Source organism: Leopardus geoffroyi, chromosome A2 (assembly GCF_018350155.1).
Source record: "Leopardus geoffroyi isolate Oge1 chromosome A2, O.geoffroyi_Oge1_pat1.0, whole genome shotgun sequence".
Classification (NCBI taxonomy): domain Eukaryota; kingdom Metazoa; phylum Chordata; class Mammalia; order Carnivora; family Felidae; genus Leopardus; species Leopardus geoffroyi.
The window spans coordinates 72,578,437-72,604,033 of record NC_059331.1 but is presented as its reverse complement, the minus strand read 5'-3'; the positions used below and the strand labels follow the sequence as shown (position 1 = coordinate 72,604,033).

General features: G+C 49.2%; 1 protein-coding gene across 7 annotated transcripts in view; it reads right to left on the bottom strand.

The window, feature by feature from the left end:
- Positions 1-19: 19 nt before the first annotated feature.
- GLI3 (GLI family zinc finger 3) overlaps positions 20-25,597 on the bottom strand; it is a 282,508-nt gene continuing 256,930 nt past the window's right edge. For 5 of the 7 annotated variants that reach the window (XM_045494342.1, XM_045494346.1, XM_045494347.1 and 2 more), the window contains 5 exons: positions 18,843-18,992; positions 17,318-17,482; positions 11,456-11,746; positions 6,708-7,038; positions 20-5,693 (listed from right to left, as the gene is read on the bottom strand). In XM_045494342.1, coding sequence (XP_045350298.1) covers positions 3,388-5,693; positions 6,708-7,038; positions 11,456-11,746; positions 17,318-17,482; positions 18,843-18,992 — 3,243 coding nt within the window. In that variant the 3' untranslated portion in view covers positions 20-3,387. The remainder of the gene's footprint in view (positions 5,694-6,707; positions 7,039-11,455; positions 11,747-17,317; positions 17,483-18,842; positions 18,993-25,597) is intronic. The other 2 variants (XM_045494343.1, XM_045494344.1) reach the window with 1 other exon arrangement.

Here is a 25,597-nt window from a genome sequence, read left to right as displayed (position 1 = left end):
ATAAACGACCCTGGAACAATTTCAGTACAAAGCGTTTTTTATTGACATTGTAAGAAACATGGTTCTTTCTTTTTGTTACAAAAGGAGTAGGTGGTTCTGAAAGCAAAAGTAGAGTCCACGCGTGGCGGGACCGCAGCCCTGGCATGAGGTGGGCTTGGGGGCCTCACCGCACGGCTGCAGGCTGATCCGAGACGGCCCCGGGCCGGCCACATCCGAACACTACGCCTACAATCCTTAAATGTATTTACAGGGTGTTTTCTTTTAAAAAAGGATTACACATTTTATTTTTTTAAAAATCTAAAAAAGGCGAAAAAAATGAACTTGTATCTTATTTTACACGTTTGCAGGATACACAACGGTAACTTGTCAGAAGAGAACATCCTCCATCAGTTCAAAACAACACGGGAAACCGGGTTACAAGACAGCTCAGACTCGGCTACAATCGTGTGCTCGCGGCCGGCCGGGGAGCGCGCGGCCCGGAGCCCCGGTCCATCCATCGGGCGACACCAACTGGTCCCTCGCATCGACGAGATTAACATAAAATAAGGCACATACATCGCAAGAATCACAACTGCGGCTCGAGAGGATGAGCCGATATATGAGGAGCAGGGTGCAGTCTCGTCAGCTCTCCAGAAAAGAACACGGAATGGTTTAACCTGTGAAACTATGGTGAACACAGATGGTCAACAGGAGGACCATGTATGAGCCTGCATTGAAAGGCAGGATGCGAAACTAGGCAGCTGCTGCTGTCTCCCTCAACGCGTGGGGCAGGAAAGCAGAGAGAAGGTGGGAGGCTGGGGTGGGTCCTGTCCCAGCTGACACCAAGTCCACAGACTTGTACATGGCCCCGACAAACCCTCCCTCCACTGACTGTCCAGCATCACTGCTCTCCCGGAAAAGTGTGCCTTCTTCCTCCCTCTCCCCTCGCCCCCCTCTTTCTGAGATTTCCACGGAGAGAAGCCAAATGTGGAGCTGAAGCAAGAGTATCTCCTGCAAATCTAAGGGTAGAAGGTAAAAGTAGGAAAAGAAGAGGTGAAGGAAAACAGAGGCACAAGATGACAATGGTCCTCACCCAGCTGCCGTCCATCCTTCCACGAAGGACGAGGGTGACGTAGGAAACGATGGTAACTGAGAAATGGAGGTCGCCTCTGGGAATGTTACTGGGGAGGGCCGTGTGGTGCCAGGGACCCGCTGTCCTCACTCAGGAGACGGGAGAACGCCCAGGACCCAAGCTTTGAGACAGAGGGAGGACGGGGGTCAGACCAAACCGTGAGAGCATGTAAGATCAAGACCTGGAGATGCTCGGGTTTGTGGAAAAAGGAGACTCGGGGAATGGATTGCTGATTTTGTGACCGGATCCTGACCTGTGTGAGGAAAAAGCCTGGCTCTTTTCTGTTGGAGCTTGGTAGACTCCACTCCACTGAGCTCAGATCAGTAGCCGTCTTTTGCTTTGGGGCTCTGTTCCACAGCAGATGCATCCTTTGACCTAAAAGTAGGTGCTGGCTGTGGGCGGGAAGGGTCTCAACATCCCTCTTGATTTCAGGAACATCCAATTGAAAGCAAACCCAACTTTGTTAGCCACAAAGTCCCAAAGGGCACGTTTACCTCCACGCTGAGATTCTTGGTCCAAATGAGAGAACACAAACGTGAGAAAAACGGGCTGGATCTAACATTTTGTTTTCCTATGACCTATTATTTTATTTTACTTGACTTTGTCTAATACTAATTCAAATGGCAGGAATAAAGGGAAAAAGCCACCCAATTGACTCATGAATCACTCTGGATAAATCCAACTCCAGGGTCAATGGGAAAAAAGGAGCAGGTAGTCTGAGGTGTTAATATTTTATTATTAATAGTTTACATATTTGTAAATGTGAAATGCTGGATAATCCATGTACTCTGTGCACACATAGTATGTCTTTTATGTGTATCGACTGCACATGGGAAGTAGCTGTACTCCTTTTAGTCTTTAAAATGTTTTAATCCAAAACTAAAGTACAAATTAAGTCCACATTCAGGACTAACTGCATAGAACATTTAACTTCTTAAATGGATGCATCGTTTAATAGACTGGGTGTAAGAAAAGGCATCCATCCACACAGCTACTAACCGTCCTCCCCAGTGCTCTTAAACACTAACAATTGTTAAAGGGATTTATTCCAAAGGTCATCATACGTGAGCTTTTTCTTTCACAACTAAGTTTTACCAATCCCTTAAAATAGGGCACTTAGAATAGAAATACTCCTTCACTACAGTGGAATTAATATATGGCAATGACATAGGCGGCTGCCGGGTTGTTTCAATACCTATATACTTGGAACTATATATAATCAATTCTCAGTTACCTATGACAACGGGTAAAGAGATGGAACTATCATTAACAAATACAGCAAACCCACAAATGTTCCCCCAACTATCTCTACCCAGTAGCTTCACTCTACAATCTACCTAACTTCTCGTCGGGACAGATGCAAGTAGCAAACTTGTGGCCCTTCCCCTCTCTCCCTGGAGCGCGGAACAGCATCGAACGGTCATGGGGACGGAGGGAGAAAAAGCAAGACAGATAACTGAGGAGTTGAGCGTGTAGACGTACCTGCCCTGAGTGCACTCACGGACAGGAGAATTCTAAACCCCAACCGTGAACAAACTAGTTCATCTGCCAGAGCCCCAAATTCCCGCTGTGTGCAAGTGTTGAAAGCATGCCCTGACCTGAACTGGGTGGGGGGGAGGGAACGAGGAGGGGGAGCAGGTAAAAAAAATGGTTATCTCTGCTACAGCGCCCCCACCAGAGATTCTTAAACTCACTATCCTTATTCCGATTCTTGTGCCCAGTGTGGGAATTAACCAAAAACAAAAACAAAACAAAACGAAAACCCTCCAAAAAACCAAAAACAAACACAGAGCACATGTAAAGGGAAATTTGAAAAGCTGGAAGCATCACCCCTCGGTCAAAAAGCACACCAACTCCTATTTCCTTTGAGTAACAGAGAAACATATCAAATCCTTTCGTCTGACCTCTCTTTGAAAAGAAATGAGAACATGCACATCGCACATTTACACTGGTTTACTAGAAAGGGGGATGGGCTTATAGTTAAAAAAAAAAAAAGAGGATGGTTCTAGTGTAACAATACTGATTCAAAACTGAAATGGAAGACAGTTTCTCCCTAGAATACTTTAGGGTTGTTCAGAGTCCTTTTCCATAAAAGGAATATACTTGAAACACATCCCAGTTAGGTGAGATGAGATTGCTAAAATACATACAGAACTAAAAACAAAACAAAACAAAACAACAGCAAAAAAAAAAAAACAAAACAAAAAAACTGAGTCCATTTAATCTTTTAAACTCCTAAAGTTTCACGTTGGTTGGCAGCCTTCTCCCCTAACGCCCTATTGCATAACCGCAAGGAATTTGCTTTCTTCCGCGAGGGAGGTCAGCAAGGAGCTCATGTCCCCGATGGCCATGTTGGTGGTGCTCACGGACAGCGCCGGCAGCGGGAGGGACGCGCGGGGCGTAGTGAGGCGGGAGGAGGAAAGGGAAAGGTTCTGAATGATGCTGGGGCTCAGGGCTCCTGACATCAGGCTGGCGTGGTCCCCGTCGTCTATGATGGCGTCAAAATCAATCTGCACCCCTTCCAGGTCATGGCCATCAAGGCCGTCAACCGTGCTGGTCACCTGGTTAGCACCCGGGGAAAGTAATTCAGAGTTTTCGGCGCTGGCCCCCTGTAGCAGGCAGTTGGCTTCCGAGATGGAGAAGGAACCAGTCTTCATGTCGGGCTGACTGAAGCCAACGGGTTGGTCATAGAACTGACCAGAGTAACCCTGCACGTTAGAACACAGCTGATGGGGCTGCCCTTGCATCTCCGTCTTGATGCCGTTCACCTTGCAGGTCTGACTTGTGTCACTGAGCTGTCCCTGCTGCAGAGAGAGGCTGCCCCTCAGCGCAGCCTGGCGCCGACCGCCCCCGTAGCCGGCACACGGCTGGTAGCCCCTGGCGGCCGCCAAGCCTGCCGGCTGGCTGCCGATGCAGGGAGGCCCCGGCAGGCCGCTCTCCGGCCCTTGATAGACGTTGAGGTGTGAGGTAGCGCTAACCTGCCCTAGCATCTGCTGAGCGCCGCGGCCGGCCCCTGGGTGGTGCACGCTGTCGCTGAGGAGCTGATGGGCCAGGTACCCCTGTCCCACCAGGTCTTGGGTGGCCATGCCACTCACCGCGGCGCCCGCGGACTCGCCGGGCACCCCCGGCGACAGGCCAAACTCTGGCTGGCTCCCGCTTCCCTGCGCTGAGGTGCTTTTCAGCTTTGCCGCTGGAATCCCGGCCCCACACACGCCGTCCGGCAAGCCGGGCGCCCCCGGCTGCCTGTTGAGGCAGTTCCCGTACTGCTGGGCCTTGTAGGGCTGTGCGTGGAAGGCGTTTCCGCTGTGCTCGGGGCCGCCGTAGGAGCTGCCGGGCTCTGCGAGGCTCTGGTAGGCCCCGGCTGGGCCAGCTCCGCTCCTCAAGGCATCCTGTGGGTGCGCGCCCGGGTTGCCGTAGAGGCCGAAGGCTCGCGGCTGCGGCGCCGTGGGCCGCGGGCCGCATTTCAGCTTGGAGGAGCACAGGTCGGCGCTGCCGGAGCTGACTTCGTTCCACTGAATGGGCAAGTCGGATTTGCTGGCTTCGGTGCAGGGCTGCTCCAGCCGGCGGTACTGCTGGCCGGCGTGGCCGTCGGGCAGCCCCGGAGGCTCAAAGTCCCCGGGCCCGCTCCCCAAGCCGGGCCCGGGGGGCACTTTGCCGTCGTCAGAGACGGCGCTTTGGAAGTGCTGCTCGTATCCCGCTTGGTTCTGGGAATTCAAATACTGCACCACGTCATCGGGCAAGAAATCCTCATCGTTCAGGTTCACGTCGGCGTCCACGGTCAGGGACTCCAGGGTGATGTTCTCAGTGATGCTCGGAGGGCAGGGAGACGGCAGGAAGTGGCGGGGCGGGACGCCCTCGGGCCGAGTGTAGTTCTGAAGCACTAAGTTCCGCTTGTCCAGGGATGGGGGCAAACCCGGGTGGTCGAAGCCGTGGAGGCTGCTGAACCGCTGCACGCGGGGCAGGGAGAGGCTCTCGGAGACCGTCCTCACCGGGTCGCTGGCCCTCCTCACGCCGTTGCCCAGCACGTCCGGGGGCAGTAGAGGGCGGCGGCCCGACCCGTGGGCGCCCCCGTCGCTACACCTCCGCGGAGGGTGGACGGGGGGCAGGGCCCCCGCGGGCTCCCTGCCGTCGCCCAGCAGGGCCATCCGGGTCTTCAGGCTCATCCTCTCCATGTTGGGCAGCGGCGTGGGGGGCGGCCCGCCCGTGGCCGCCGCGTACTTGGCTTTCAGCCGGTACTGCTGCGCGGGCGTGAGGCTGAGCAGGCTGGGCAGGCCCTCGCACTGGCTGGCCTCGCTGGACCTGCGCGACGCGTCCGTGGAGATGGGGTCGTACGAGTCGGCCACACTCACGTTCTGGGGCCGGCCCTCGGCCTGGGACGCCTCGCTGGACCTGCGGCTGGAGAAGCAGGGGGAGATGCCCGAGGAGCGCCGGCTGCTCAGGTAGGCGGAGCTGATGGTGCTGGTGCTGCTGTCCCTCCGGTTGAGCATGTTCAGCATGGTGATGTCCACACCAGAAAGGTCGCTTCTGTTCGGGAGCAGAGTCATGGGCCCGCCCAAACTGCAGCTGGTACTGGGCTGAGTGCCTGCGGAGGAAGGGTGGGAAACACGGATTCGTTTCAGGGTGATGTGGAACAAGGCCCCAGGATTACAAGCCGGTGGGAAAGCTGGCCGACCCCCGGCTTAGACAAAACCGTAAAATCACCCTGGATCAGTTAAGCGGCTTCACACGTGGAGGTCTAGGGCAAGATGAAGAGTCCTGGAATGTGCACACAGTGCCTGGGTTACAGGCAAGGCCAAGGCCATTCCAGGAGTGTCATATGGACCGGAGGGCTTCCTTGGACATCCTGAGAAGGGGGAGTCTGCCTGAGCTGGTGGGTGGGGAGGTTCCCCCTTTAGGATACACCCGGTATTCGTTGCAATCTCAGGAGTGAAACCTGACATGGGCCTGCCAGTGCAAAAGGCTGCCTGGCTTCCCTTGAAACGTCAAATCAAGGTGGCTGCTGAACTGGGCCACCTGGGTGGCTCAGTAGGTTAAGCGCCTGACTTCAGCTCAGGTCATGATCTCGTGGTCCGTGAGTTCCAGCCCCACATCCGGCTCCGTGCTGACAGTTCAGAGGCTGGAACCTACTTTGGCTTCTGTATCTCCGTCTCTCTGCCCAGCTCCCACTCATACTGCCACTCATACTGTCTCTGTCTCTCTTAAAAATAAATAAACATTAAAAAAAAAAAAAAAAAGGTGGCTGTGGAACTCCCAACTGTAGACTGGAAACCAGATGGCAATGCTAACCCCAAATGTCTTTGTTGCAGGGATCTCCCCACCCTGGTCTAACAGCTACAATTTCACCATCAGAACGGTAGTCATGCACACAGTATTATCATCCTGTGTGCTACTTTCTGTTTCGGGATCATCCCCTTATTACCTGTTTTTAAAATATGGACTCCCCAGAAAGGCAACCCTGACACGTACGTATGGTGACAGTATAATGTGAGGACCAGGGGACATACCAACACACATCAAGCCTGGTTCCTCTCACACTGGTTTGTACAGAAAAGAACAGACAGCCCTGAGCTGACGTGAGGTAGGACACGGAACTCACCGTTTCCTATGAGAGGAGAGACTGCAGGGGCTTTGGGGGGTAGAATGGGGTTCAGTCGTGGCAGTATTCCATTCACTTGTTTGAGCCTTTCTAGTTTTACGTGTTCCATCCATTTGGTCCCTGCCGGATTCCTCCTGGCTTGCAAAGCGAGGGCCGTGGTGGCAGTGGAAATGGTCGAGTCCATGATTGGGGTTTCGTCGATGGCCCCGAGGTCTCCCACACCCCCGCTGTCGGTCAGAGGAAGCTCGAGCCCACTGTTGGAATAGTTGCTGATGGGGGACTGTTGGCTGCTGCATGAAGACTGACCACCAGGGCTTGGCTGAGATGTCTGCTGGGGTCGAGAGGAAAGCAGAGAAACGTCACCGCGAAGGAAAAAGGAAAGGGAGCTGGGAATGAGAGCTCATGCAGACCTAGCCCCGCAGGGAGCTCAGCGGGTTGCATGAGAAGAACTATGTGCTGGTGAAGGGAGGCGGCCTCCCTCGACCACAGAGACTGATGGAATGCCAGGCGGATGTGCAGTGGGGGCGATGGAAGCCGGGCTTGCTGCACGGGGTGTGAATGGCACCACCTCCGCTTGTGGAATCCCGCCCCAGAGGCCAGCTCTGCAAACACACTCCCTCAGGTGCAATCCCGCTTGCACAACCTGACTTTATCCTCCAGGCAAAATACTTGGTCACTCTGAACCTCAGTTTCCTTATCCCTTATAAAAGGGGGACATCTTCCTTATCTTCGGGACCGTTGTGGGAATTGTGAGGCCCGGAAAGCACACGAAATATAAAAAGACCTGGGAAACATTTACTGATTGGCTCTGAGAGCATCAGCTGGTCTTATTATCCCAGGTGGCTTTGGCCCAGAGGTTCATGCTGCTTGGCTACAGCATACGTGGAAGCTGAGCACCAGCAGCACACGAGACCCTCTCTGAGCTATTCAGGGATGGTTCCCCAAGCTCTCTGTGACCTCTGCCTCTTTCTGTGTGTACTTGACTGCTCTGTAGAACCCCAACCAGGCTGTGGGTAAAGGCAGCTGTAAGAGACACAACCTCCATCACTTAGCTTCTGCTGTACCCGGAGGGGTGGTGGGGGTGGGGGGCTTGAAAGGCTGCAAGTTACAGCCATCTGAGTCTGGGGAATGATCGAAAGTGCCCTGGCATTTCTCTAGGAGAATCAGGCAACGTCTCCCTGCCCCCAACCGCATGGACTGTGGAAGACAATTCTGCAACTAGACAGAAACTTGATCTAGTCCACTGACTCTCAGTCAGGGAGAGGACCCCCCCCCCCCGGAGCTCCTGGAACTGGGGAGCAGAAAGCTGACTGTCCTCAGGTCTGGGGAGCACCATATAAAATGGCCCTCAAGGAGCAGTCTGCTCTATCTAAAATCCCACCGGTGCCCTGGTTGATACACAGTATCACCCCTTTTGTGTTGATAAGAAAAGTGATATTCGTTCAGAGAAGTTCAGTGACTGACCAGAGTCACAAAGTCACAAAGTCAATGGTGTGACCAGCCTAGACTCCCAGCTGGGGGCTAGTTCCATTCTTCCACAGTGCCTTCCTCCACCATTACTCTACAAACTGGAGCCTGACAGCAGCCGGAAGAGCAAATCCTCCAGGGAGAGAGAACTACACACACACACACACACACACACACACACACACACACTCAGTGACAGACACCTACTGCCCCAGGTGGGCTGCACGGTACCGTCGGGAAGGGGTTTTAGACAGAGGGCTTCTCAGTAGAACCCGTTAACACTCGCTCTGCAACCACAGCACATACACCTAAGCAAATGAACACTTTCTAAGTGAGTGCCATGTGATACACAAAGTTTGTCCTGGGCAACCAAGCAGAGCAAAGTGAGACACACAAATGGGATCATGAGTTCGTGAAGCCTCGCTTGAGTTTTGCTTCCGCAGAATCTTGGGAGTGCCGGGCCACCTGCTCCTTCCCAAGGTACTTGGAGCATCCAGAGTTCTCTTGGTCTTTTCCTCTTGGACTGTCCACTCAGAGTGCGTGTGTGTGGATCTGTGTGGATGTGTACGTACACACGCACAGCAGACTCCCTTCCACAGGGCACAGGAGGAGATGCAAATGAGCTTGTAATGAGAGCTGCTCAGAGGAGCTCAGACATTTAAATATAGATTAACTTGCTACCAGCAAATGTATACAGATCGTCCTCAAAGAGGGAGGTACCTGTCTGGTCCAAGAATGAATTTACATGTGTCAATCTGATAATTAAATAGTCTTTGCGAACATCTGCTTGGTCGGCCCCAGTGTGATTTATTATGAAAGCCTAGACAAATAAAACGATGAGTTTCACCATCTAACTCCACATTTCCACATGCTGAACGTTCAAAACACATTGCTTCTATGTTTGAAACAGATCTGAGTAATGGTCACTACCAAAGATATCACAAAGCACAAAAAAAAAAAAAAAAGAAAAAAAAAGAAAAATGGAACGCTTAAAAGTTAAATGTTAAAATGAACACAAAACAAAAAGGGCAGAGAAGCCAAAATTCCCTCACCTTATTACCCACTGTCCTTAGGAAGTGAGAACAAGACATTTAGGAGCATTACAAAGAAGAGATGTGGAATTAATAAGAAAAAAAGAAGAAAGAATTTAATTCATAGCATGATGATCAAAGACAAGTTTTTAAAGAAAGAACATTAGAAATTAAATCTCATATGCATTAGTAAATGTCTATGAAGGTGTCTACTTCTATTTGCATGTGTATGTACACAATAACCCCAGTAGGAAATTTGATTTTTTTAGCCTTACCTATAAAATAGCTTCATCTCGATCTCTATGATCCCTTCCAGCCCATGTTTCTATGGTTTAATTACTTTATAAAATAGTTCACATCTTGGGGCATCTCAGATGTCACTGAGCCAAATAACTATAAGTTCCTATTTCTACCAATTTTCTTTTTAAATAATGGGTGTTTGGAGAGGAGATGACAAGTTTCCTTGGGCTAGGGATGTACATTAAAGGTACAAGAGGCTCTGGGTCCGTAGGATGTCCAAAGAACATAAATCATTGTCTCTCGATGACATAATCTAGGAGACTACAGATTCATTTTCCTTGTTTCATTAAACACTTGGGGATAAACTGTTGAATGTTCTGCACAGTACAGGTGGACTTTATTTTAGGAAATTGATATGTGGTCCCGAAAGAAAGGAGTATAGAAAACACTGCTCGCGAACTGATTAATTTTAAACTATAGTGATGAGTCATAACACACACATCAACTTTTGACTAAGGTGCCTTTTCTTTTTCTTTTCTGACTCAGGTGCTTTTTAAAAGCAAAATACAGCTACCCTCTGGGAAGTAATGATAAATCTGGAGAGCTCATTTGTATTATTTTTGGCTAGACTTTATGTCGCTTTCTAAAACTTATAAGACGAACTCAGTAAGTCATTAAAATTCAATCAGTCATTCAACTCCACTCTGTCAACCCTGGAACTGAATGTGCATTCCTTCTTACCCATACGTACTGCTGTGTGGTGATATCACTCAGGAATTCACAGGATGTCCACCCGATTGCTGGACTGTCCTCATTTTAAGAAAACACTTCCTTAAACTGAGTATACATATGCCTGCCTGACCATTTCCAGGCATCTGTTAATCTAAGCGCACGGAGTACCTGGTACCTTTCCTGGTACCAGGAAATCTACCTGGTACATTTCCTCCATATGCAGAGAGCGCCAGACCAGAACCTGACACGTTCCCAGAGCTGACTCCATTAGGTACACTGGCAAATACAAATGTACTGAACCTCTTCGGACAGCTTCTCTTTTCATTTTTCTCATCTTCTAAAAAGTTTTAGATATTTCAGTATGGCACATACATAAAGAAAAATCACCAACAGAAGTTTGAGAGAAGCCGCGACTGTAGCATAAACCATCCATCAGTCACCAAACCAGAATGAGTTTTCCCTGTGACATCTTTCAAATGCCTCCCTTGCTCTCTGCCTCCTTGGTTCAGGTACCACAGCAGAAATGGTCTCTGGTCTATCAAGCCAATCCCTAGCCTGGAACTCAAGCTGGCTTTTCTAAAATAAACCAGCTGTGCCAAGTCATTCCCCATCACCAGTAAAATCTAATCTTTCTTATCCTCACTTGTTTTTACTTCTGCACATCCTCCCGGGGCCCCACGGCTTCTGCGGCCCTGCCCCTGCCCCTCTCTAAGTGCTGAACTTGAGGGCCACCCCCTCAGCCTCGCCAGTCACATCCTCAAGTGCGTGGGTGGTTTGTTCCCCCCTTGAATGCTCTCATGCAGACTTGTGTTAAAGACCCAGCACATGGAGTTGTAAATATTTGCCTATTGCTGGTCGGTCTACCCTGCTGGACTGTAAGTGCCTAAAGACCGGGGGCCACGGCTTATTTATCTCAGGGTCACCCGGGCAAAGCACAAGACAAAAAACATGTTTCCAGAAAGACAGAATGGATGATTTTCTGCATTATGGCCCTGCTGAAAATGTAGACAGTCATGCCTTTCTACCTGCTACAACAAAGTGGTCTGGCTCCAGATTGATTTAGCTAACCGTTAGCAAACCTTGATGCTCTTTTCTGAGCTCTTCTACACTGATTCACCTTGAATAAGGAACCCAGGTCTCTGAGCTCCTGACCTCTTCAATCAGAGAGCCCGGGGCAGTGAGGACCCGGGCAGTCTGGTCCCTCCTAATGCCCTAGCTGGCTTTTGAAAACGACCTAGGGTGGCTTGAGGTCAAGCAGAAGGAAAGTGAATGACATACCATGGGCTTCTCTGCCTTGACTGCTTTCACTTGGAGGCATTCTTCCCGCTTTGAGGTAGTGTTGCTGAGGTCCTTCTGCTCACCAAGGGCTCCCTGAGTCTGCCGGCCAGGTGACCTGGACTGTGAGTGGCTGCCGGAATCTCGTGGTGGGGGAGGCCGAGGATGTATGTCCCCACGCTGCTTCTTGGTGACATGAGCCTCTGGGCCATGCACTGTCTTCACATGCTTCCGGAGGGAACTGGGGTCTGTGTAGCGCTTAGTGCAGCCTGGGATTTTGCACACATACGGTTTCTGCCGAAAGCCACATGGAACGAAATAAGAGACGGTTATCAAAGGGATAACGCCCCAGCCCAACAGTCTCGTGGGTGCACACCGTATCTTGAATTCCTTCAAAAGCACTGCCGCAAAGCTGTGACGTGTTCAAATACCTCTACGTACTAAGTGTTTAATAAAGGCCATCTGAATACCGGTCAGTGAATCTAGCTTTAATAGGCTATTCTTTTAGAGAAGGTGCTAGGAGAGCGAGGAGTGCGTAACTTGCCTGTATGTTCTTGGAAACATTTATCCTGAGAGTAGGAAGAAGTATCCTGTGTCACGGTAGCTACTCAATAGGTATTTGAAGATGATGGTAACAAAAGATGGTGGTAGCGACCACCATCTTCTTCTAAGAAGAAGGCTTAAAGACACCTGTCACCTAATCAGAAGAAAGCTATATGCCTTGGGGAGGGTCTGTGTGAAGAAATTCCTTAGGGATGTCCTGGTTCTCAGACCAAAAAAATCCCTCCAGCCTTTGTGGAAATGTGCTGTCTATACACAGGCATAATTTTAAAACATTGCCAACCCCTCTTCAATGTTAGAGATCACGAAAATATGCCCGTTTGGGTGGCATTACCACGGTCTGGGATGATCAGGGCTCTGAATATCCAGAACCTTTTGGATTTTCAAAGCTCTAAAGCCCTGTTAGACCGTCTATGAAAGCTCACTCACAAACTGAGAAGGGCTGTTGGATGGTGTCCTGGACATGAGGGTTCCTGATCTAGGCTTTGCTCTTGAACACTGAGGCCTGTGAATTATTTCATTTTCTTTGTGGGCCAGCGATCAAACCTACAAATGCTGTCATTAAAAAGTATATGGATGCTTATAGCTAAATTATTCACTGAAATCACAGAATCACTGTCACCGACTCATGACCAACATCAGAACTGAGATCTTGTTTACCCGGCTTGAAATATAATATATGCATGAGTGCTTATATGAGTAGATGTCTATGTATATCAGAAGGTAAGCTATTAGGTAAGTGATAGTCATAAAAAGCATGATTAATGTAATGTACCCATTATATTAAAAAAGATGTCCTGTCTTAAAGAATGTATGTGTCTAAAAGATGCTTTTTCACTAAAAGCCCAAGAACAGACTGAGTGCTACATAAAACGATGAAATGTCCTAATGTAGTAAGTGAAGACTCCGAAAATTATCCCGAGAGACTTCACCTCCAAATTTGCGATTCTTTTGGGTAGAATTGATTCCCATTAACTATGAATTACTTCTATTCAGAGGCTTGTGTGATTTGCAGCATATATATAATGAGACGAGCACATCAAATTCTATGCATTAGGGACAGAAGAATGGCTCCAGCGATCAGGGCCATTACCTTATAGTGTTCTGACATCGGCCCTGTGCCTGCTCACCTCACTGCCGTGACAGGCTGTTCCATCAGCGGGAACACTGGGATGTGTGGTGCAGGTGTCAGGGAGGGGTTGGGCCGGCGGAGGGCACACAGCCAGGCCAGCATTATGCGTCTGAGAAGCTCCTGTTCCCATAAATATATGCATGTGTATACTATGGGTTAGTTGGGAAAGGAGGACACAGCTAGAGATGGAGAGTCTACGCTTCCAGGACCGACAGCACCTACAAGTACATGTGGACCCATCCATGTGCCCTTGTGTGTGAACATACACACTATCCACTTACAAAAAAACCATCAGAACACGGGTTCAGGAAACTTAATGCGTTAACAAAAAAACACATTAACCCAATTACGTGGCTTCGCCTCCAAATTCAGTTTTGATCAATGGCTGAGATGAAACAGAACTGTAGGTGAAGATAAATGTTGCCGGTCTCACGGTCCGAGATAACTCAACGTCTGCCATGGCTGTCTTCTTTTTGACCCCCTGAACCGAAGGTACTTTGTGAAAGCCATGGATACTTTTGTGTACTTGACTTTGTAGAATTTACCCAACTAGATTTTTCAATAAACATTTCGTGGTCCCTACTCTATGCAAGACTCTGTGAACGCAAAGTTATATACCGCAGGATTTGATGTCAGGGGATATAAAATACGTAGGAGAAATATGACAGCATGTAATTATCACCAGGGTAAACTCTGAATGCTACAGAATGATGTGGACACAGGGGAACCATTTTTCAGTTGGGGTGATTGGAGGAGGCATCGGTTATTAAGTTTTTACATCTGGGTATAATGCCCAGCTCACTGGGTCATGGTAAGGGTTAAACAGGACAACATTCACAAAATGCTCACCCTGATGTGTTGCACACAGTAATTACTCAATGAACAGAGCTTTATTAGGAGGAGGCATTGCAGCTGGGTCCTGAAAGAGGAACAAGATTCTGAGGGATAAAAATGAGGGAAGGGGATGCGAAAGAAAAGCCAAGGTCCGGAGTCAGGACTGCTTCGTGCACAGGGGCATGGCTGTCAGTGCCATTCACGGCCACAAAGGTAAGAGGTCAAGCCTGGAAGGGCAGGCTTGGGCCCAGTGACAGCAGGTACAAGCCCAGGGAGTCTAAACTTTCCCTAAAGGTAAGAGGGAGCCATTGGAACTTTCAGAGTTACAACGGAGATACAACCGGAGTCAGACCCCAAGGAAACTTGTTTAGTGTGGCTTTGGGAGGACATAAGCTGTGTGGTCTGGAGGAAGGGTCCCTGGGAGAGGTCACTGCTACGGCCCCACATGGGTGAGGCAGCCTGGGGGTGGGTGGGGAGGGCCAGACTGGCTTCTAGCCCACGGTATTCTGTGCCGAACCTGGAACGGCAAGGCGCTGTGTCACCTAACTAGCTCTCCCTATTTGTTTAGCGAATGAATGAAAGTACAAATAAGAAAGCAAATAAGTGAAAGAAGATATCTAGGATTATCTAGGACCGTCTTATGACACAAATCTAGACTTCCTGGACAAACTTAATTTTGGTGGATGTGAAAATGTCCATCATTCGGAAGGCCCAAGCCTTGCATGCTCAAGGCTGTTAATTTATTTTAGATAAACTGTTCCACCCTGCTGAAAGAGAGGACTAACTGAGGTATCTATTACTCTCCTAATGGGTAAACTTTCATACAGCATCGCACTTTTTACCTCACAGAAGTGTACAAGCTTAGCTGTAATGCATTTAAGCATAGCAAACTACGGGGCACATATTTTAGGTCCATAAGAAAGACACAAAGCTGAGTAAGTATGTTTGTACGTGTGCATACCACTAATCTTAACACACTCACTGCCCCAATTTCTCCATAAGAACAGGGGTGGGCCCTGGGCCTATATACTATAGGAATGAATGTCTTCTAAATTTCTAGTCATAATTGTGCATATATATATATATATATATATATATATATATATGGAATGCAGTTAAGTACTTTAATTTAATTCTAAGTTAATCGCATTCCCTAAAACATTTTAAACTGAGATATAATTCACACACCATTAAAAGAACACTTCGAAATTGCACAGTGCAGTGGCATTTTGTACATCCGCAATCTTGTGCAACTGTCACTACTATCAATCAAATTCTAGGATGTTTTCATCATCCCCAAAAGAAATCCTTACCCTATTCCCTTCCCCTCAGCCTCTGGCAACCACTCATCTGCTTTCTGTCTCTATGGATTCGCCTAGACTCCCTGGAGGTTCTCACAAAACAAGTACAGTAGGTGACACTACAAGAAGTGCGGGTAGTAAAAGCTTTTTTATTATGTTTTAAAATATTTTCCTTTGTTTATATTTGAGAGACACAGAGATAGACAGAGCATGAGCCGGGGAGGGGCAGAGAGAGAGGGAGACACAGAATCCGAAGCAGGCTCCGGGCTCCGAGCTGTCAGCACACAGCCCGATGCGGGGCTTGAACCCACGAACCGGGAGATCTCGACCTGAGCCGAAGTCGGACGCCCAACGGACTGAGCCACACAGGTGCCCCTGTAAAAGCATTTTTGACGTGAAAATATGGGTATGTGGGATCTCTCCCAAAGCATCCTCCAACAGTTGACTAATAATGAGATTCCAAAGGATGCAATCTCCTTAGTCCACCATGACCCTTTCAAAAAGAGTTCACACATGTGAACCTGCACATATGAGCTTCAGTGTGAGTGTGCTTTTAAGAAAGTGTGGCGGATGCTTGGGTGGCTCAGGGGGTTAAGTGTCTGATTCTTGATTTCTGCTCAGGTCATGATCTCGCGGTTTGCATCGGACTCTGTGCTGACACTGCAGAGCCTGCATGGGATTCTCTCTGTCCCTTTCTCTCTGCTGTTCCCCTGCTCGTACTCTTTCTCCCTCTCTCTCAAAATAAAGAGATAAACTTTAAAAAAAAAAAAAAAGTGTCGTTAATCTCTTCAGAGATGTTTTTGCTCTGTCCCTTAAGCTGAAGGGACATTTGGCAAGGACCTTAAAGCCAATGGTCCCTGAGCTGAAAGGTCAAATGCTCCTCTCTCACACACTGCAACCGCACTGATGATGTGCTTAGCAGGGCAGAATGATGTCTCCTGTTGACAAATTCTGGCCAGCCATCGCATTTTTACCCAAAACGTGAAGAGCTTTTTTGTTCATCTCTGGATTCATTCAAGAGAAAGCATCACAGACAAGTCAGAACTTGAGCTAGACCTTCAAATAGAAGCTGGAGGCCTACAGGCAGACATGCATTAAAACACAGGCAAAACAGGGGCACCCGGGTGGCTCAGCGGGTTAAGGGTCCAACTTGGGCTCAGGTCATGATCTCACGGTTCGTGGGTTCAAGCCCTATAACAGGCTTTGTGCTGACAGCTCAGAACCCAGAGCCTGCTTTGGTTTCTGTGTCTCCCTCTCTCTCTCTGCCCCTTCCCTGCTCGTGCTCTCTCTCAAAAATGAATAAAAATTAAAAAAAAATAAGCAAAATAGTTTGGAATCATTTTCATTCTTATGCTCCTTCTGACATTTTGGGGGGATAAGTACCTACAAATAACAGCAACACAGCAGGAACCACCCATTAACCATGGGGCTTTTATTCAATATGCTGTCTTAAATGACTGACCAGCAACCATTCTGGCTTGCTGAGAATAGCTCTCCCAAGATCCTCTGGAATTGAGAATGTCTGGAAATCCTGTTTAGCCAAGGCTGGTTGCCCTGTGAAAGTCTTTTTGGATATAATGCATTTAAAGATACCACCTGGAGAAAGCAAACAAAAGTGGCTGTCTTAGCAGTAAGCTATCAGCTGTCAGCACACTGCTTCTGATCTATCCTGGGTGCTTACAGGGTCGTCCTCTGCATGGATCTGTGCTATTCTAGGCAGAGCAAGCGGTAGCAATGCCACAGTTAAATGCTCCGACTGTTTGACCAGTAGGTGGCAGTTCTGAACAACGTGAGACTAGTCAGGGGTTTGAAGTTCCCTCCTGATCTGCATTCCTAGGCAAACCAGGCCCCTTTTCAGCCCCTACCTCTGAGGCTCCGGGCCCCCACCTGCAGCCGCAGCCAGTGCACGCTCATGCTGGGGATGGCAGACAGGAAATCAGACGGGATGGGCCTCCCCTCCGTGTGCATTGCCCACGAGGGCTCTTTGTTTGCACCACGAGCTCTGGGCCCAAAGAATGTCTCGTGGAGGAGCCTCACCTCATTGGAATGCGTCCTGTTTTGGTGCTTGGCGCGATCGGAGGCATTTGAGAAAGCCTTGTTGCAACCTTCGTGCTCACAGACGTACGGTTTCTCTCCAGTGTGGGATCTCAAGTGCGTTTTCAAGTTTTCTAGTCTCGAGTAGGCCTTTGTGCAACCTTCAAACTGGGGACAACAGGTAAATCTGCATTACTCCACACAATCCCGGCTTATGCCCAACAGTCCCTCAGAGCTGATGAAAGACTGACGTCTGGAGGGTCAGCAGCTTTTCAAAACCGAGGAACAAAAGTCCACTAAACTCTGCATTTATTGGGATTCAGATGGGGCTCAGTGCAGTTCAAGAGACTGCATTTTCAGGGCTAGTAAAAGTCCTGGAGGTCTTTTTTTTTTTTTTTTTAATAGACCACTCAATGTGCACAATGGGTTTCATTATCTGCTCACTGATCTCCTCAAATTCCCACTGATTTTAGATTCAGCACAAAGTTCACTAATATGGCTTTGTGTCCATACAAAGGCACGGAATTTGATCATGTTTGTAAAGGGCCTTTAAGATGTAAAGTGCAGGGCTGAGCAGTGCCCATGTGTTTGGAGGCACCTCAGGGAAAGAGGCTGAGTCCCAGCCACCCTGCGGGTCGATACCAGGCCATGGGGACAGACTAGGAAGGCAAAGAAAAACTCTCAAGTCATCTGGGTTATACTTTTAAAAGTGAACTCAAGTGTTTCAAGTCCAGGCTCGCACCTCCTTCTGCCCTCCGAGTCCTCCAGCGTGATGGGCATTTGTGCTGGGGCCGGCGTGGTGGTCACATGCTTATTCCCAGTGCCCGCCAGGGCGTCCCAGCCACTGCTGCCCACTTGCCACTCCGCACAGCTGTGCTATCTGATGTGCTAGCTGCTTGCCAGCAGAGGCTGACTTTATATTTACCGTTCTTTAAATTAAATTAAATTAAATTAAATTAAATTAAATTAAATTAAGGGGCACCTGGGTGGCTCAGTCGGTTAAACGTCCAACTTCAGCTCAGGTCATGATCTCACGGTCCGTGAGTTCGAGCCCTGCGTTGGGCTCTGTGCTGATGGCTCAGAGCCTGGAACCTGCCTTTGGGTTCTGGGTCTCCCTCTCTCTCGGCCCCTCCCCCGCCTCTCTCTCTCTCAAAAATAAACATTAAAAAATTAAAAAAAATTTTTAATTAAAAAATTATCAGTTCCTTGGTTGCTCTGGACAAGTCTCAAAAGCACCCAAGAGGCACATGTGGCTCATGGCCACCTTGTTGGACAGTGCAGACGACTTCTACTGTCCCCCAAAACGTGGCTGTTGCTCTCCACTTCTGGCGATCCCCCCATTTCAGAACCCCTTCTCAGAACTACCGGCATTCAACACAGACCCCCGTGCCTCCAGCCACCCAGCCGCACCCCCCTCAGCTCGGTTCATCAGCATAGCATGTAGAGGCCCGCGGGTGACCCTGAACCCCAACCTGACACGCACTAGTGCCAGATGGCCCCAAGCCAGCAGCCTGTGCCGCACACTCACAGTGCATTTGTGAGGCTTCTCCCCCGTGTGTCTCCTCATGTGCACCACCAGCATGTACTGGGCTTTGAAGGGCTTCTGCTCTCTCGAGCAATCCAACCATCGGCACACGAATTCCTTCTTCTCACCATGAATATGGTCATTATTTATATGCTGGGGGTTGGGAAAAAAAAGAAAGGGAGAGAGCAATGCAGGACTCCTTTCTGAAGGCTACAGAAGGGGGCGCAGAAAGTGCCCCAACCGGAGGCCCTAAGGAACATAGGACAATTTTATATACAAGGGATTTTGTGTCAGTTCGTATGTTTCTTAAATAAATCTGCACGCTTCATTTCTAAGTAGCAGGAGTCTCCCTGTTCGGAGGAAGCTGGGTGTCCCAGAAATGCCTCTGAAGGTGGGGGGGTTGTGAAATGAGGTGAGCCCGCACATCCTCGCTGGGCCTCTGCAAAGTGGGGGGTCTCATGGTCGACAGAGCAGCTGGGTGCTCCCCAGCTCGCACGCGCTCTGGGTCCCGGGTTAGCGCTGTGGCTGACACTGCAGAGAACGGGAACACGAGCACACGTGTGTGTGTGCACACCTGATTCTGCATAAAGGGCCAGCAAAAAACCAAAGCACCTTTTCAAACTACACTTTAGTTCCAATTTGTGGGTTTTTTTCTCGTTGGGTAATAATCACAGACAAACGAACTAGATACTGAAGAGAACCAGGGAGCAACAAAATGCTTTAGTCTCAGGATCCTAGCCTTCCTCAGGGACAAAATAAAGGGATGGCTTCCCTAAGTGCTAAGGTTCTTTCCAGCTCTATGTAATTCTATTAACTTGGTTTTTAATATGAAGATAAATTTCCCTGAACTCCTTAGCAATTCAAAGTTTTCAAATAATGTTAGGCTCCCTGGATTCACACCCCAAGACCCAGGAAACCTAAGGAAGCACCAGAGGCAGAGAAAGTTCTCAACTAGGATCCCATTTAAGTCAATTTAAATAAGATGATGATGTGATTTAAGTGTCCAGTTATGGCTTAGTGAGGAAAGCTGGGTCCTTGGTGGAACCTGTTGCTTTTATTCTCTGGTCACCCTACATCCTATTTGCCTTCATTTAAGGCTCTTGCAAGCCCTTTCTGAAACATCCACGGAAACCCCCCACAAATGAATCTGTTCAATGAGAGAACGCTCCCTTTGGGTTCCATGCACTGTGTGCTGTGACAGAACACTTAATTACTTTCTTGCTTAGGCTCCGGCTCCTGAATGAGTGGTCTCCGGGGGCCTGAGGGCAAGATGCCACCCTCAGCCGGCCTTTCTCCGTTCCTCCAGGAGGCGGCCTGCTAGAACAAAGGACGTTGGTCCCACTTTCTGGAGTTGAAAAATGGGTGCGGGCAGAGAAAGGCAGTTGCTGTGAACTCTCTGTCGGAGAGTTGAGCAGCTGTCGGAAAGGTGGAAGAACCGAGGAGAGTGGGTGACTGAGCAGAGCACAGCGGGAGACAACCAGGGTCCTCTCAGAAGCGCTGCAAGCCACAAGGAAACCACACAGAGTCACTTGGGTCCCCAAGGGTGTAGCAACCCAGGACACACAGACGTGGGTGTCCTCTGAACAGCCAACTATCCTAAGTACTAGCATTTCTTTTTTTTTTTTTTTTTTTTTTAAATATTTTTTTTTTTCAACGTTTATTTATTTTTGGGACAGAGAGAGACAGAGCATGAACGGGGGAGGGGCAGAGAGAGAGGGAGACACAGAATCGGAAACAGGCTCCAGGCTCTGAGCCATCAGCCCAGAGCCCGACGCGGGGCTCGAACCCACGGACCGCGAGATCGTGACCTGGCTGAAGTCGGACGCTTAACCGACTGCGCCACCCAGGCGCCCCAGTACTAGCATTTCTTAAAAGTTATGTATATGAGGGTATGAGGAGAACAGAGGTGCTGGACAGGGGACACCATGCAATCTTCAAATTTATGCTTCAAGCGCATCTTTGCGGCCCACATCTATCAGCCAGGACTGTCCCGAGGTATGCCAGAACCCAGCCTTTAAGCCCATGGAACACACAAGGGCTCTGCAAACTCTCCTTTCCAGGGGAAACAGCTGCTGATCACACAAATCCATTCCCGAAACACTGCTCTTGGTTCACTTTCTCCCAAGTCATTGGAAATAAACTACTTGGATTGAGGTACACGAAAAGGAAAAGGAGACAGGAGCGGAAGGAGGAAGGAGGAGAGGAGCAGGCTGAGCTGGAAAGCTGAATTAGAACCAGGGCTGAGCCTCCTCCTGGAGGGCAGGATCCACATCTTTTAGCTTCTTATTCTCAGCAACTGACCAGTGTCCCTGGCACCTGGCAGGTCCTCGGTAAATATTTGCTGAATTGATTCGGACTCATGTGCACACTGAACTTTCGCTGGACAAAAGAGCTTGAACTTGATGCTCCTGCTGATCTAACTCAGCTTCATTTCACCTGGTATCCATACAACATGACTGCAAGTAAAGGGTTCTATTACTTGAAGATAACACACTCTCAAGAATTCAAAACGATTTGAATGCTATGCAGACGTGAGCTCTACCCTGCCGGGTGGAGTAAGCGAATACAAGGTGAGTTCACTCTATTTTGCATGTACACTTCCTGGAGAGAACTGAGTGCTTGTTACCCAAGACTCCCAGGTCTCCGAGGGGAGACGTGTGGGGCTACCTGAGCATGAGCTGGAAAATCAGAATTTTCTGAGTGGATGCTGCATTTAAGCTGAGTCTCAAGTTTTCTAGAAACGCTTTTTCTCATTAATTAACAAACGCTTCCTGTACGATCTGTGATTGCAACGTTTTACTGGTCTCTCATGCGTTTACTGGGGCTGTGTGTACTGGGGTCCACTCCACACCAGGCCCTGTGCCAGGGAATCAGACAGACATGCTTCCTGCCCTAAGGAAATGACAGTCTACCGGAGCCAAGCAGATAATGGCTTAAATTACCATATAATTATAGTTGTGATCAGTGTTATGAAAGGAAGTAAGAGGGTTTTCTAAAAATAATTAACAGGGGGTCTCAAATCTGTGTCCAAAGAGCAGGGTGAGTCTCTTCAATGACGTGGCAGGACCTAAGCGAGGGGCAGAGACCAGCCAGGTGTGCAGATCGGAAACGGGGTGGGGAGAAAGGGTCAGCACGGCAGTAAAGTGAGACCTGTGGGACAGAACCTGGTGCCTTTGAAGAATAGTGTGAGGAACATGCGTGGCAGGAGAGGATGGGTGGGTGGGTCTAGCAGACACAGGAAGCTTCCAGCACTGCCACTGCGTGGTGCGGTAAGAAGGTAAGAGTTTCCATGGGCTGGGAGGATGCCGCTGAGGTAGGCGAGCTTGGGCCCACTTGGGATGCAGAGTGCTGGGTCAGATCACCAGCAGCACGACTGCAGGATACAACCTTGGACAGAACGCACGTCCAGAGAGCAGCACTTGGACGCCTGCCCTCAAGGACAGAGTACCAAGGTTAACGGGCCTTACTCGGGGCGGGGAGCTGGAATGAGCAACAGGGGAGGCGTCAAGGGTGGCCAGTGAAGTCAGAGACTCTAGGAGGAGAGGGAAGGGGTCTGTTCCTCTGGGTGAGGCAACTGAGGAGAAGCCAACACCCCAGCAGCCCCCTCAAGTGCATGCCAAGCGACGGAAGGCTCTGAAGGAGAGGTTTAAACCGGAAGGCTGGGAAGGCACAGTAGCGGTCTACAAAGGTGTGGAGGGACCCGCTGCAAAGCTGGAGGAGAGAACTGACAAGGAGCTGGAGAGCACAGTGACTAAAAGATCCCCTTTCCTATTTATACCCCAACAACTCTCATTGATCTTGGCCTATGGGACGATCTCTAATCCGGGGATCCCATGGAGATCAGCCATTGCATCCCCACATGGGGAGGGACGCAGAAGAATCTGCACCAGGAAGTAGGAGCAACCTCACTTTCCCAAAGGTTAGCATCTTGGGGATTTTCCTTCTCGGTCCCTGTACAGGAGACCTGAGTTCCATCTCATATGCTTTTATAATTTGCTGAAACCGCTCGAGTGAAAATTTGGAGTGAGACCACAAGTTATTTTTCTTGAAATGAGATCCTACCACCTCAGCCGGCAGGGCCCAGGTCCAAGTGCTGAGCACAGGACATAATCAATTACTCTACAGAAATACAGATGCATCCTTCTGCCTACTTGGGCAGCTCAAATACATTTTAAGCTGAACACATTTCCTGGCCCTAGATTTCAAGTGAAAATTCAAATTCTAAGAAATCATAGATTTTACATATCCATGGGTCCTAAATATTTACGTTTCTTTCCCAAGCTGCTTTGGCCTCTGTGGCGAGTGTCCACAGGAGGGCTCATCTTAGGGCGGACCCTATGCTACAGTGGGAAGAGTGCGGGGTGGGCATCAGAAGATGCCTCCCAGATCAATTTCTGATGAGCTGTGTACCTTTGGACAGCTCAGTTCTCCCACTTGAACCTTGGTTTTCTTGTCTGTTAAATCTTGGTGATGAACCAGAGATCAGGTGTCGGCAAACATTATCTGTAAAAAGCCAGACAGTAATCTATTTTAGGCTTTGGTGGTCAGAAGTTTGTAGGCACTCAAACTCTGTCGCTGTTTTAGGCGAATGGCCACAGACAACGTGTAAGTGGACAGGTACAGCTGTTTATCCTTGACACTGAGCAGTTCACATGTCAAGAAATATTCTTAAAATTTTTTTCAAGGGGCGCCTGGGTGGCTCAGTTGGTTGAGCGCCTGACTTCGGCTCAGGTCGTGATCTCATGGTTCATGAGTTTGAACCCCGTATCGGGCTCACTGCTGTCAGCACAGAGCCCACTTCAGATCCTCTGTTCCACCTCCCACCCCTGCCATGCTCTTGCTCTCAAAAACAAATAAAACATTAAAAAATATTTTTTTTTTCAACCATTTAAAACTGTAAAAACCATTCTTAGCTCAAGGGCTGTGCAAAATCATGCAGTGGGCCAGACCTTACCTGTGGGCCATTGGTCTGCTCACCCCTGATTAGGTGATCTCACTCTCTTCTTTGGACTAGCAGAGCCCATGACATTCTTTTAAAAGTTTTCTTTATTTTGAGAGCAAGAGTATGAGCAGGGGAGGGGAAGGGAGAGGGAGAGCAAGAATCCCAAGCAGGGCCTGTGCTGTCAGTACAGAGCCCGATGCGGGGCTCGAACTCATGAACTGTGAGATCATGACCTGAGCCAGAATCAGGAGTGAGATGCTTAATCGACTGAGTCACCAGGTGCCCCAGAGCCATGACCTTCTTGGTCAGGCTGGCTCTCAAGCCTGAGGAAGTAAAATTAGAGGGAGGGAGGTTTCAGTGCAGGGAAAAGAAAAAGCCATGGGAAGGAAAAAAGCCAGGATCCTAGGCTAAACAAGGGAGGGACCTAGGCCAGACAGACTCCCCCTGCATCGTGATCCTAGGATGGGGTGGATTTTGCTCACCAAAATCCCAGGTAGCTAAGAAGACTATACAGAGTGAATTCTTAACATTCCACAGACAGAATGATCCCATGTGAAGCTGGCCTGAAATTCAATGGGCATGTGTTTATTTGTGGTTTCATTGAACATTTGGCTTCCTCGCAGTGAAAACGTTAATCAAATATATAAATAATTTAATTGGGAGGGAAAATAATGCATGATTAAATTCCAAACTAATCCAACACAAAGACATGCAATTTGCCAGAGGCCCAAGCTCCAGAAAGAGATAGATGGTGTAAATTACGGTGCTGTATGTCAGCTCTCTCAGCCGGGCCGCTCAAAACTCTCCCTGTCTGAACAAACAGGATGGGGATGCCAGGACCAGGCAACTGCCCCGAAAAGGCTGGGTCCCACCACACAGCCTCTCCATGATTCCATTTTCCAAGCAGTGTTGTAAGCCTTTGCCTCCGGGAATTGATGGCTGATGAAACAAATAATGTATCTGAGGTGCCCAGAGCAAACTAGCCAAGTTGCTGTTTCCCCACTAAGATGTGTTTGCAGCAAGGTGAGCCAGGACCGGGCATGCATTCCCGTCTTGTCTGCTCCCCGTGGAGCCTCGGGGTGCAGAGGAAGGTGGGAGAAGTCTCTCTGTTGTCCGCCTGGCCATGGAGGCAACCAGCTACTTGCATCAGCCTCGGAGGCTTCAGTGCTGTGGGAAGAAAGACCCCGAAGGAAAATGGGGGAAGGGAAGCTTTTCTGTCACCATCAGCAAAATGGAAGCCACAATGGACTTCACGAAGCTAATCAGAATCCTTTCTTCTGGCTTCGTTATTTCACTCCCAGTAAAAAGCAGGCAGTTCCTCTGCAGTCTAATTGCTAACCCTTCAGATGAAATGCACGCGTGTGGTCTATCGACCCCGAATGTTCGCGGCTCTCCAAATAAAGCTGCTATTCAAACGGTTCGTGAACCTTGGAAGCACACTGGTGCTTTCTATCTGCCTCCCTCTCCTTCTGCCAGATTCCCTGACGATTCCCACTCAGAAAGCACAAGCTTTCTAGACGGGTAAGCAGCTTCCATCTGAGCAACCGGGCTCGAGGTGGGTGTGGAAGCTTCTCTCATCTCCGTTCAAACTCTGCCAGCGTAGCACACTGGTCAGCAGACAAAGTCCTTAAATCAGGGGCGCCTGGGTGGCTCAGTCGGTTAAGCGTCTGACTTCGGCTCAGGTCATGATCTCACGGTTCGTGGGTTTGAGCCCTGCGTTGGGCTCTGTGCTGACAGCTCTGGAGCCCGCTTTGGATTCTGTGTCTCCCTCTCTCTTTCTGCCCCTCCCCCACTCGCACTCTGTCTCTCTCTCTCT